General features: G+C 33.9%; 1 protein-coding gene across 1 annotated transcript; it reads left to right on the plus strand.

The window, feature by feature from the left end:
• Positions 1–6,878: 6,878 nt before the first annotated feature.
• On the plus strand, positions 6,879–10,605 carry LOC123548051 (perlucin-like protein). Its single transcript, XM_045335282.2, has 4 exons — positions 6,879–7,411; positions 8,744–8,889; positions 9,490–9,583; positions 10,277–10,605. Exons 1-4 carry the CDS (start codon positions 7,204–7,206, stop codon positions 10,528–10,530), a joined length of 702 nt encoding a protein of 233 aa, XP_045191217.2. The 5' UTR covers positions 6,879–7,203; the 3' UTR covers positions 10,531–10,605.
• Positions 10,606–14,460: the final 3,855 nt, after the last annotated feature.

Genomic DNA, 14,460 nt, shown 5'->3' on the forward strand with positions numbered 1-14,460 from the left:
AGAAACAACTGGGGTCTTGTCAATAATAAACTTATATAATTATATATGAATAAATTGAATATTGCCTGCTAAATATGGTGAGTCTCAAAAGCGTTTGGTTGATTTTATGTAATGTTGGACTGAGCAGAATATTTTGCAGTTGTCTTCATATGACAATTCGGAATTACCAACTAAAAGAAGTTGGGTATTTAAAGGATGAAATTGCCTTAGATCGTGGAAAAGTTTAATCCTTTGATTTGTATATATCGTACAAGTGAAAAATGTTTACCGTCTTCAATATCTTCTCCACAAGAACAGATTGAGTCCTGAGACAGATGGTTGCAAAATAAATGAAAATTCAAATTACTGCACGCGTTTCTAAGCCTTGCATGAATTATAGAAAATTTTCTTTCTCCTACAAGATACCATTTTGGAGTTTCTGTAGTTGGAAAAACGGTATTTTTTAACAATCTTTTAAAACTTGATAAGGTGTTTGTGGCTCTTATTTCAGGACTCAAATTGTTCCAAATATCAATAGCAGAAGGCACAAAGGAATTAGAAAATATCTGAGTTCTTCGACTGAGGATTATAAAATTTTCAGCGTTTCTTAAGTTGTAATGTGTAGAATTGTTGACAATGTTTGGAAAAATATTATTCAAATACTCGGGCGCATCACCATTGCGAATTCTAAATGTGATTAAAAGTTTTTGATATAATCGTCTGTCAGATAGTGAGAGCCAGTTAATTTCCTGATATAAATTTTGAATTGAGACAGACCGGGTAAGTCCAGTTACAATACGGGCTGCTTCATGTTGAATTTTTTCTAGTGTTTCTTTTTCGTACTGAGTACAGCCGTCCCACACTACAGAAGCATATTCTAAAACAGGTCTTAAGAAAGATATATATATTTGATAAAGAGTCTGTCTATTAAGAGTATACTTTAATTTTCTCATCATACCTAACAATTTTGAAGCTGATGTAGTTATTTGGTCAATGTGGTCATGCCATTTTCCATTTGAACTTAGTGTTAAACCTAAGTGTTTATGTCGTTCAACAAATCTTACAGGTACGTTATCAAATGTCAAAATGGTTTGTTGATATTTTGTTGTAAAGTAAAAAACATTGCTTCTGTTTTATTCGGAATAAAATCTACAAGCCATTTTTTAGACCATGCATTTATCATGGCAAGATCATGGTTAACAAGTCCTTCAAGATCAGTCAAAGAAGATGTAGTACATGCTAAAGAAGTGTCATCCGCAAAAAGACGTGCAATACATAACAAATTCTCAATGATGTCATTAACATATACTAGAAAGAAAAGGGGCCCAAGGACTGAGCCTTGGGGCACCCCGGCATTGACGCTGAGAGGTTCAGATAAAGAAGAGCCAACAAAAACTTTCTGGTTTCTGTTTTCAAGATAACTCTTGGTCCATTTTAACAAATTTCCTTTGATACCATTTAGTTGTAGTTTATAAAGGAGACCTTTGTGCCAAACTCTATCAAAGGCCTTAGAGATGTCACAAAATACAATACAAGTATAAGTTTTGGTATCTAGAGATTGAACAATTTGATGGTACATATCTAATAATTGATAAACCGTAGAATGTCCTTTCAAAAAGCCGGATTGTTTAGAGTAAATAAGTTGATTAGCTACCAAATGGTTATACATGTGTTTCTGTAGAATTCTTTCCATAAGTTTTCCTAGACAACTTAAAAGTGAAATAGGACGATAATTAGAAGTCAATTTATTATCTCCTTTCTTAAAAAGTGGCATTACAATTGCTGATTTCCAAATTTCAGGAAAAACACATTCTGACAAAGACCTATCGAATAATGTATAAAGAGGTTTGGAAATTGTTTTGCAAATATTTTTCAATACTTTATGACTAATTAGGTCTTCACCGACCGCTTTATTATTATCTAAGATTTTAATTATGTCCTGAATTTCTGATTCTTGTATTTCTATAGTAGATAAACTAGCATGTGTATAGTCGGGCATATGCGATGGCACTTCATCAACGTCATCAAGGTGTGATATTGATGCAAAGTATTCATTTAGACAATTAGCTTTTTCAGAGTCAGAGAAATGGTACGTTTCTGTGCCGTCAGAATTACAAGTTTTCAAAGGGGGGATAACTTCTGAAAAATTTTTAGTTTTAAGAAAACTACGCAGAAGCTTCCAATATTGTTTTTGATTGTTTGTATTCAAATCGACAAGGCTGTCCTCCAGATTAACATAAAATTTTTCTCTGGCATGTTTTTTTAAATTGTTTACTTTGTTTCTTAATTTTTTATAAGTATTCCAATGGTTTGTATTACGAGTAGAAATTGCAATGGATTTTTGTCTATCACGTTTGCGAGAATACAGTCTTATGGTTGAATCATACCATGGTTTGTCGTATGGTCTGATAGTGACTTCTTTATATGGTATACACTTTTTCATATAATCTAATAGTTTTTCAGTAAATAAAACTGCACCATCATTAACGTTAATAGAGTTAAGAAACGACCAATCAGCATTTGCAATATAGTTATTTAGGGACTGAAAGTCGGCTCTATTGTATAACCATACTTTCCTTTTATTGGACATTTGACAAGAAAACGGGGCTTTGAAAAATGCACAAGTCGCTTTATGATCACTGATATTGCCAGGAACTGTAAAAACGTCACTGTGTAGACACGATAAACCATCAGAAACTAGAACTGGATCTATAAGTGTAGATGAGGTCGCCGTGACCCGTGTCGGATTTGTGACTACATTATCTAGATTATATAAAAGCATGATCTGTTTTAAGTGGCAATTATGTTTAAATTGATCTTCATTTATATCTCCAACGACAATTAAGTTTTCATTCATATCTAAAGCATTGTCTAGCATTACCGCTAAATCGTTCCAAAATGCTACAGGCTTATTTGGCCGTCGGTAAACGCAGCACAGTAAAAAAGACATAATACCTAATTTAACTTCTAACCAAATAGCATCTACTGAAGGATTTTCAAATTCTAGTTTTCGGCAAGATACTATTTTTTCAGAAACGTATATCAAAATTCCATTTGAGTGTGCAGTAGAATCTCGACGATACAAACAGTTGATTTAACCTTGAATAAACAATTTTTCATTTTCAACAATGTCAGTAAGATGTGTCTCTGTGAAGCAGAGTATGTCGAAATCAAGGAGATTATCTTGTATAAATTCAATTTTATTTCTTAAAGATCTTATATTTAAGTGAAGAATAGATATACTGGGATTTTTGTTTTCATTATTTTGAGGGCCTGGATTTTGTTCAACATCTCTAGACATTAGTACTAGAGTAAATAACATAAATGCAAATTCTATGTTTAGAAAACAATATGTTAAAATGTGACATAATTTCTTAAGCGAAGTAATGCAAGATGTAAAGAAAATAATTAGCAAGTCAGAGCAAAAAAAGTGCATGTACATTTTTTCTTTCTTGAAAAGCTTTTGAACTTTACCGTAAAATAACCCTATGGCCGCTCTATAGAGGTTTAAATCATTACCCATTGGGTAATATGTACAGCTGATCACTTGAGATATGCGACCAAAGATGAAGGGTAACAGTACAAGCAGACATAATAGTATTCACCGTAGACAAGACAATTGTATAAGCTGGGCAAAAACAAAAATACAAACAAGCAGGAAAACAGAAAACAAAAATAACTAATACTAGAAACAAAAACGTAAAAAACATATTCTAGTGAAGAGGAATGGTTGAGTAAAAGCTTGAAGAACTTCTACTAGTGTAACTGGTTTGAAAAATGATCAAAAGTTATATTTTGACTTTGATTTACACAACGTGTTAATATCAACTATTTAAAGAAAGTCACGGAGATATAACAGCCTGTTACGATAATTATAAACACGTGAACACAAATATGTACAAACATATATACACATTTACATATGTATTTATATACATAAAAAAAATGACGTAAGTTGTTAGTTATTTTCAAACATAAACATTTATTTATTTATTCCTCGTCAAAAATGAACCGCAGGCTTAACGGGATTCTCAATAATAGTTATTAGGAGTAAGGAAAACAACACACAAAAATTTTATATACGGAGAGTTAGGAAGACATTGACATTGCAATCGTAAATGTAATAAATCAAAGTATTGGATAAAGTTGTTACATAGTAATGGTAGAAAATATGTTTATAAAGTTTATCAACTGTTGAAAAGTGATTTTGAAAATGCACCCAATAAAGTAAATTGGTGTTATTCTGTTAAAGTGTTACTATGTTCACTAGGTTTTTATGACGTATGGTTACAACAAAATGTCGGTGATGTAAATTGTTTCTATTTGTTCTAAAGAAAAGAATTAAACATAATTAATAAAAGATAATTTTATTCAAAATTGACATAGTCGATTAGAAGATTCATCAAGGGCACTTTGTTATAGAACGATATGTATATTTGAGTTTCAAGACTATTTAAATGTCATAAGTATTGATAAATGTTCAAAAGCTTTGTCAAGATTAAGAGTTTCTTCACATAGAATAAAAATTGAATCTGGTCGATGGACAAGGCCAGTAAGTACTCATATAAACGATAGAAAATGTTCATCATGTAATGTTTTAGAAGATGAGTTTCATCTTATTCTTGAATGTTCATTGTATAGAGATATTAGAAAGAAGTACATACATAAAAGTATTGGAGACATCCTAGTATGATTAAATTGGTACAATCATTTGAATGTAAAAATGTAAGTCAGATTAGAAATCCTGGTATACATACTATGCTTTTGTTTTAAGAAATGAAATAGTTTATGGTACAAATAACATTTAATTATCTATATGTATTTAGTGAATGATTTCCCATTTCTGTATAATTTTACATTATCATCATGTCACTTATAAGCTTGATATAATGTTTTCTAGTTGCAGAATGTGAATGTTTATTTTAAAAAATATATTAACGCTAGAGAATCTTACAATCTTACAATGCGTTTCGGTAAGGTTGATATCCAACGGTTAAAGATTGTTCAAATCATCTGTGAATTTATCTATATTGACTGAACTATTTATGGTATTCCGTTTTCTCCATCAATTTTACTTTTCGTTTCGGTAAGATTATGGTAGTAATCTAATTTAGGTATATTCGTGAAATGCGGCTCAAAAATATTCTGCGCACCTAATACGGATTCTAAAGCTAAAACAATATTGATTATGTTATATGATGTCATATAATACCGTATAGGTACGAAGATCGTTATCCGCCGGATATGCTTCCATGGTCTACTCAGATGTAGTCCATACCAGTATATAGTGGCATTTTCCCGCCCAGTGATGGCCATTTTCATAGCCAGATATAAGCTTTATTGGTGCTTGATTGTAAAAGGCTGATTTTAAGCTTCGTTATATGCTTCAACTGCTGGATTAAGTGTAGTAATTCCCGATGTCTACCTACGCAATAGTAGCGTTTTCATCACGTATCTCAGTCACGTGCTCATGGTTTCTTTGCATTACAATCAACCCCAGATTTTTTTTTGTCTTAAGGCAGATCTTCATGACGAAGACAGTCGCACAAGAAGTGAAAGTTAGAAAGGTTCATAAAAACATGTTACATATACCTATGTTTGAATAGGAAATAGTAGCGGAGGTATTTAAGACCTTCTAACATATATTGCTCGGTCGAATATTGGCTTTCACAGTTAGTGTAGGTTTTCACAAAAGTCATCTGTATTCATGTTGAACTGCATAATCTCTTGCATTGTATACTCAACCAACTGTTATGTACAAGTTTCGAGTTAATAAAGGAATGTTCTGTTCTGTAGCACTTTTTTCTTACAGGAGCATATTTAAACCCAAAAGGGAAATTATCATCCGAAAACAGATATGACGTTTCAGAGACGCACAACAACAAAGTTCTTGTTTAGTTTTATCATTTGAAGCGTAACGTCATGTTTTCTTTTCTCCATAAGATATCTTTTTGAATCGAGAAATCTACCATAAGAAACAAAAAAAAAAAAAACTATCGGGGTATTTGATAATTAGCGAAATTCATCTGGCATGGAGATGCACGATCGTTTTAGTCGGCATGGATAAAATCACAGGAAACGCCAGTCCAGTTTGCAAGAAACATTCGTGATATAGTATGTAGTTATATGGCATATATACTGTCAGTAGGCCGTATTGGGACACGAGTTTCGTTCTCGCCCAATATGAATTTTACTTGCTGTGTATATTCCATATTAGGTAAACTACACTCAGCATAATTAGAGGTTATCATAAACAGTAACAAAAAAGCCGTTGACGGACTCATTATGGCGCTGTGTGCCTTTTGCCTTATATTATCATAATGAGCCCGGGTGACGGGAGCGCCCGCGCGTTCTGATGTTGACGTCATGCAGCAACGTCATTATATAGCGAGTAGGCCTAATGGGATGCTGATCGTTTTCAGTTCGGTTCTCAAATTATGATTTAAAACATCAATAAAAATGATACTTACATGTTTGTGGAAAATATGAAAAATAAAATACCATGGCAAGATAAAATGAACACTTATATATAACAAAAAGAACAATAGACGGCTGGCGTGTGCCTTCTACTCTAATGGCACAACTAGTTTCATAATGGCCCTCAGGGTACAGCCTTCGGGCAATGACTGTGCCATTATTCACATATAACATCTAAATATTGCCTATTAGGTCAGATTGTTGAAATTATTATCCTAAAATGCTATCAAGTAGTAAGGAATTTCATTTGAATTCATTATATCTTAAAGGAATGTGTGCAAATGTTAATAAAACAGTATAAAAAAATACTTTTTCTTACATAAATCACTAGCTCTGTGTAACGTGACGTTTTGTTCCTTAAAACAAAACTTGTGTAAAAATAATGACATAATATATTTCTTACAAGCCATCATTCACAACATCTCATTAAACAACGGGCCTGTGTTTAACACGCCGTATAGATGATAATGCCGTATTGATGAAATACTTCAATGTTATCATTCAGTCTAGACAGAAATGTAAGGATATGTAGAGAGAGGAAGAAAATATGTTGGGCGTCTTCAAAACTATCACGCCATTTGGTAGAATGTGACAAAAGATACAAAATAAAAACTTTTAAAAAGATCTTTATCTTAAGATAAATAAAGCCGAGTTGTACAAAACCATAATATATACAGCGAGCATACTGATTAGAGCAGTAGTTCAATTGCTTTCAACAGATTTTCAAATCAAAAGTAAAGAAAAGACATGAATGTGAAATTCATTTTAGTGTTTCTCTTTGGTGCTTGTGAAATTGCGGACGGACATATCATAATATATAATACAGACGGGAAACACGCATCGCCGAAACAGGACTTAGAAAGTGAGATTTTGGACGTAAGGGCGCAGCTGATTATTATCAGCTCACAAGTAAATGCATTGATCGAACGAGTGAACAGTTTGGAGTCTGCTGGAGGTAAAATATTTAATTAAAAATTGTTTGCTCAGCCAAAACAAATATTGGGCTTGTATTTCTTTTTTTTTAACATATTTTATTTAATCAAATCTGCTTATGAGAGATGCTGAAACATGAAACGTGCGTAAGGTCCCCTAACACCAGCTAGCTTATTGATTTCCATGATCTTGAAGGACCAGAAAATGCAACAACAGTGGGATAAGGTACAGGAATACAATTTATGGCCGCTAAACTTATAGACAACTGAGTTGATCGGTATTAAGATATTTTAGAACATTTTTCGAAGCATAAAACGCGAAAAAGCGAACTGAAAGTGATAACAGATTAGGTTTTTTATATTATTCTTTTCCTGACAAGTAGTGCAACATCCTAACGCCCCTTAGCACTTGCTGAAGAGGCATTTTATACTCATTCTTGCATCTATAATGAACAAGAAACACGATATATTCCATATCGTGTTCCGTAGTCGACTCGCGTGGGATTAGTAACACCCTCAGCTGCAGAAGTCAACGCTGTGTTTTAATATTAGCTTTTTATAAGCTAATAGTGTTTCCACACACGGTATTTTGTCCGAATAGTTTCTTGCCGTACACTTGTAACATTGAAAATGTTGAGTTCTGCTTAACCCCCTACTAGTAGGCTAGAGCCTGCAATATTTTCACTTTGTCGTGTTCTTTCCACCTTTTATTTAAAAAACAAAACAAAAAAAAAAAAAAAAACAACAGAGTATACTGTAAAGAAGAAAATAACAAGACAGAATGCTGGAAAACCTGCTCCAAGATATGTGTACTTTTCCGTTTCATTATCAACCAATAACCGATATATATATCAAATATACAACTGCCAAATCGGCCAAAGGCGACAAACATTCTCGCATTTCGGAATATATTATACCAGATTTTGCCAGTAGCCTTTCCATGGTAAATATGTCCAAAGTTGCTTTACATACAAAGGCGGCAACTCAGGTCGCCAGCATGATCTCTACTAATAAAGACACAAAGTAATTTGACCCCCCCTCACCCCATGAGCAGTTAAAGAGAAACGTTTAAAGATACAGTCTGGTTTTGTAACGTACCCGGTGTATACCACCGATACACGCAAAGCCCTCTAACCAGTCTCTTAATTGGGCAGGAGACACTCAAGAGCATCTCAGAAAAATTCCACTGCCAGGATCGACCATGGTCTCTGGGCTATATGGAAAACCTTTTGGATGATAATACCTGCATCCACTTTGTAAATATTTCTGCTACTGACTCTACCGAGGATATTGGTTATTTAGTATGACCTGTTGTTTGGAAGATTCATGTTTACAAGTATGTTACTATATTTCAGCGAAAGCGACAGAAATAACAACCGCAACAACAGCAAAAACAACAGCAACAACACAAACGGTATCAAAATGTCCTGACAGCTGGTCAACGTACAACGATTCCTGTTACTTCATTGACTCTAAAGATGTTAATTTTCAAACGGCCAAGGTTTGTTCTTAACAGATACACCCAAACAGTGATTTGTTATTGAATAAAATCATTGTTTGGAGTTCAGATGCGAAGAGGTGCAAATGAACGACAACAATGATTTTTCCATGAGAAAATCAGTTTTAGATATACATTTTCGAGTATAGTACGATGTCTAGAATTTCTACCTATGTACATCCTTGACGCCATACATCAAATATTTTCCTGCTTTGTATGGCTTTCTTTTTCTATTTTAACACTATGGCGTGATTGCTTTGACGTACAAACTGTGACTATCTTGCAAAATAGCGCACATGTTCGGTCTTCTTTCTTAATAGAAAATCGTGTAAGAAAGAATGAGTCAATATGGTCAAACTTGGGCCACTACAGGGGATAAGGAAACATTTGTAGAAAATAGGAAGGGTTGTTGAGCTTGTTAAATCGTTTTGCATAATATATTACAGTATGTGCTGCTATTTCGCTTCAATTTTGTTTCTCATGTCTGGTTCATTGACTAAAAAATTCCATAAACCACTTGTTGCCGAAAACATCAACGTTACATGAACCTTTCTCTTGTGACTGATTTTTTGGCTATTACATTCCTTTTGTTTGATGTTACAGAACATGTGTAGCCAACAGCACGCCCATTTGGTTCATCTGGAAACACGAGAGGAAAATGCATTTCTAAAAAGTCTTCTTGAGAAACATTTTAGTGGTAAGTCATTCTCTGTTTTAAAGTTTGCTTGTTTTATGGATATGCATTTAGTGTAGAACTATTCTCATGTTAAAAAGGAAACACAAAAACATTTTTTTCTGTCTTTAAAAAGTTTACATATGCTCAAAACATAAAATACACGAGCCGCGCCATGAGAAAACCAACATAGTGGTTTTGCGACCAGCATGGATCCAGACCATCCGCGCAGTCTGGTCAGGATTCATGGTGTTCGCTGACGGTTTCTCTAATTGCATTAGGCTTTGGAAGTGAACAGCATGGATCCTGACCAGACTGCGCGGATGCGCAGGCTGGTCTGGATCCATGTTGGTCGCAAACGCACTATGTTGGTTTTCTCATGGCGCGGCTCATATTAACACTTCAGCTGTTAGTATTACATATACTTAGTCTAAAGCACAAAGTTGTACAAGTGCTGTCGCTAAGTGTGAAATTATCATTGTCTGGTATTTACTAACAATTTGACTTGTTCTTTCAAAAACTCAGGTATGCTCTGGTAGTCAAGTTACCATTTACAAGTTTTTCACAGACCTTAAGGATACAGAACAGATAAAAAAAATAAACAATGCATTTTATATCCGTTGTACTAGTATATACAAATCAGATTCACGTTCCATCACGCATTTGCCAAAATATAAGGTAGCTGGTCGTTGATATGTAGTTATGTGTATATTTCAGAGGGCCTACTTTACTGGATTGGCATGACAGATTCGGAGACAGAAGGTGTATGGAAAATGACCGGTACAGATACCATAATTCCGTTCACAGACTGGAAAGGGATTGAGCCAGAGAATGCACTAACGCATCCTACCGGACAGGACTGCGCCGCCTTTTATCGCCCTTTATCCTACAGCTGGGCAGATATTAATTGTTTTAACAGACTTGCACGTGCTGTCTGTGAGAAAAATGTAACCGTCCTCAACATGGGTTAGCTTCATTCATGTCTGAATTAACGAACACATATACATGTACTTTTAAAATTTATTACAAAAGCAATATTTATATCTTTCAATTTTTATAGATTTAATAAGTGTCCAATGGAAGAACTGAGCCAAAGCAAACACAATTTTAAACTTGTATTCAACGTTGGCAGCTGAACTTGGTGTTGGTTCTTCGGTTCATGTTCTTCCCAAGATATATGGAAATACCGACCAGGATTATTACATAATTGGCTAGTGAACGTTTGATTTAGACCCAATATTTATAGCATTGTTACTGACCTGTCTATCTCGGCCAGGTTTCAGTCAGGTGTGATAGTGTAGGGATAATACACGTTTTTTTTTTGTGAATTAACGTCTGCAGAAGCCCGCGGGATTGTTTGTGACCGAGACCGAAGGTCGAGGTCACAAACATATCCCAAGGGCTTCTGCAGGCGTTAATACACAAAACAAACGTGTATTGTCGCTATTCTTGCATAAAAAAACATTACACGACGACTAAATGCATTGTTTTCATATGTGATGACTTGACGATTCCGGTACATTTTTTATTTACCATTCTTGTTGTTCTTGGAAACGGTAAACATGTTTTAAATATCCATAACCGGGGCACACATAACAACAAGGCAGTGGCTAGTGAACCGTCACCGGTGCAGCAGACCCAAGGTCTAGTGCACCGTCACCGGTGCAGCAGACCTGAGGTCTAGTGCACCGTCATTTTTGTTATACATGTATATAAAATATAGCTATTTTTGTTATATATAAAATATAGCTTTTCTTTGAATTATAACTTACTGTCACCAGTTATATGTATGATCATTATTAAAAGAATGAAGTAAGATGATTCTAATTTAAATAAACCTTGACATTACCTTTTAATTTACCGATATACCGATTAAAAACATTGTGCCGCTATCAGATATGGTCTATTAATAGAAAGTTTATTATGGCGGAATGATTCTTAAGAAAAACATTCAGTTATGACAGAATGAGTTTCATTGAAAGAAATAATTATTTTTTAATTTTCATAAATAGCATACTAGTATATTTATGTCCATTTAAGATTAGTTATTGTCTGTATCTGGATACATCAAAATTGAAATCCGAACTTAATTTTAGATTCACTATCTCGTGATCATAGCTGCCGATACAAAAGACAAACACGCCCAAGCTAATTATTAAATAACTTTAACAAGCTACCAACAAAGCCTACATTTGTAGACCTCCATTTATTGTTTTAATTTAATCTTTATTGTTTTTCACAGTTTTTATCATAGATTTCGTAAGATGTAGCTTTTTTCATTAATAATATAAATGAAATGAAATGAATATAACAAATATTGAAGCCCGCCCGCTTAGCTCAGTAGGTAGAGCGTCGCTCTACGGATCGCGGGGTCGTGAGTTCGATCCTCGGGCGGGGCATATGTTCTCCGTGACTATTTGATAAACGACATTGTGTCTGAAATCATTAGTCCTCCACCTCTGATTCATGTGGGGAAGTTGGCAGTTACTTGCGGAGAACAGGTTTGTACTGGTACAGAATCCAGGAACACTGGTTAGGTTAACTGCCCGCCGTTACATGACTGAAATACTGTTGAAAAACGGCGTTAAACCCAAAACAAAAACAAAAAAAAAAAACAAATATTGAAATCATAACAGTTTTCACCGTAAATGTACATTATAAAATATGTGCTTGCAAGATGTCAACATTTCCGAGTTTCAGGTTTCATGAAGAGTTAATTGTCAATTGTCACTGACATAATAAATCTGAAATAAAGATCGAATTTCAGTTTTGATATACATACATATATATCCAAATGCAGACAATAATTAATCTTATTTATTCAACTTGAATGAAATTAATTGACAAAAATAACGATATACGGTATTCATAAAATCAAAAAAAATAAAAAAATGAAAAAAGGATCAATGAAATTCATTATGTCATTCGGAAATAGCTTAGTAAATGATGGATACCACCGAAGAACGGAGATCAGCGCTTTAATGTAAAAGGGTAAATTAACAGGTAAGTCGAGGTTTATCTTACTTCATTCTTTTAGTTATGTTCTTGCATTTTACTGGTGAAAATATCTTTTGATTAAACTTTACATAAAGGCTATATTTTATACATAACAAAAATGACGGTGCACTAGACCTCAGGTCTGCTGCACCGGTGACGGTGCACTAGCCACTGCCTAACAACAACACTACTAAAAGCGTGATTTGAAGGTTTTTGAGCATCTTCTTTTTATTTTTAGTTATTACAAACGTTACATTACACATAATTTTGCATATAACTAAAAAATTTGATAAACAGGAACACAATCATTTTAAGAATAACAAGTTTCAAGTTTCAAGTTTTATTTCAAATCTTGGCCCTTTAAGGGCATCAGCATTACAGATAAATGCATATACATATACAAATTAACAGCCAAAACAGTTCAGCAAACAAATATCATGAACCATCTAAACATTAGTAACATTTACTAACAACAGGAATGTAATCAACATAAACTCAAAGTAGCATGCATGAGCCCTGTCACAAGAAAACCGACCCAACGACCCCACAAACATGGCGAATCAAAACCAGGCCATGCATCCGCGCAGATCCAGTAGAGCCCAGAAAACACCCGCACTCACTGCAGAAATTTAAAGACGTCTTAACTGACAGATTAAGCTCCACCAAAACCCCACAGATACACAGACCGGCCAAGACCCAACCAAACAACGAATCCCTGAGACGGCCCAAAAGTAACAGAGCCCATACAAAAACTTTCTTACTCAGATACAAAAATTCTTTGAATTAATATGGGGTGGTATAAAAATTGAGCATTTAAGTATGTGAAGTTTGTTGACCCGGAAGGTGGTATACCATTAATCAAATGCAGACATAATCTTTTGCACAAGAATAGCTAATTTAAGTAAAATTGTCCTATCTCTATTTGCAAACAGTTGTTCAAAATTATACATGTTTGGTCTTCTAAAATGCACTGATAAATATTTTCTACGAAGAACATTAAAATGGGAACATTCAAAAATATAATGAAATTCATCACCTAAGGAGTGGTTATTACACAAATGGCAAGTTCTTAAGTTATGAGCTAGGTTAATAAAACGACCTTCCTCAATCGGTAGTTTGTGACTGCTGCATCTAAAACGACAAAGAGACTGAGCCAGGTTTTTTGGTAAAAGTTTAAGGTAGTTTTCCAGTTCAAAAACAGACTTAAATATTCTATAGGTACAACATTTACTAGATCTATTTAACTGCTCATTCCAAGATTGGATATATTGGTCCTTAATTCTATTCTTAACAATATGTTTAAAATACAGTGGAGATACAACAGATTGGCTTAACCAATAATCAGCAAAACCCAACTCTTGCAAAGAGTTTTTAACATAATTTATCCAAAGCGAATGGTAAATATTTTTCTTATCCAACTCATACATAAGTCTATACATAATGCTACAAATTTTATCTTTTTTAGCATTAATTATTTTGCACCAAAAGTTAAGAATTCTACCTTTTATCATTAAATCTATAGGCAAAGTGCCAAGTTCACCAAAAACCATAACATTAGGTGTACACTTTTTAACACTCAGTAACATTTTTACGTATTTCAACTGAAATTGTTTTATAATTTCAACATTACCAACACCCCATGTTTCCACACCATACAATAGTATTGGGCTCACCATTGTATCAAACAATTGTAATTGTAAGTCTATATCAAGAAATAATACTCTTGATTTCTTTAGCACTGCAAACATTGCTTTCCTTGCCTGATCACACAAGTACTTTGTAGTTTTATTAAATGAACCATTATAATTGAATTTCACACCAAGATAACTAAAGTCCTCTACAACTTCTAATTGACTGTTGTTGAAATAGAAAGCAGGAACATGTTTACGTTTACCCCTTGAGAA

This window comes from Mercenaria mercenaria, chromosome 9 (genome assembly GCF_021730395.1).
Source record: "Mercenaria mercenaria strain notata chromosome 9, MADL_Memer_1, whole genome shotgun sequence".
In the NCBI taxonomy this organism is placed as follows: Eukaryota; Metazoa; Mollusca; class Bivalvia; order Venerida; family Veneridae; genus Mercenaria; species Mercenaria mercenaria.

Coding starts and splice junctions, on each gene's coding strand:
- LOC123548051 (XM_045335282.2), top strand. CDS start 7,204: ATGAATGTGAAATTCATTTTAGTGTTTCTCTTTGGTGCTTGTGAAATT. Junction 7,412..8,743: donor CAGTTTGGAGTCTGCTGGAG/GTAAAATATTTA, acceptor ACTATATTTCAG/CGAAAGCGACAGAAATAACA. Junction 9,584..10,276: donor TCTTGAGAAACATTTTAGTG/GTAAGTCATTCT, acceptor TGTATATTTCAG/AGGGCCTACTTTACTGGATT.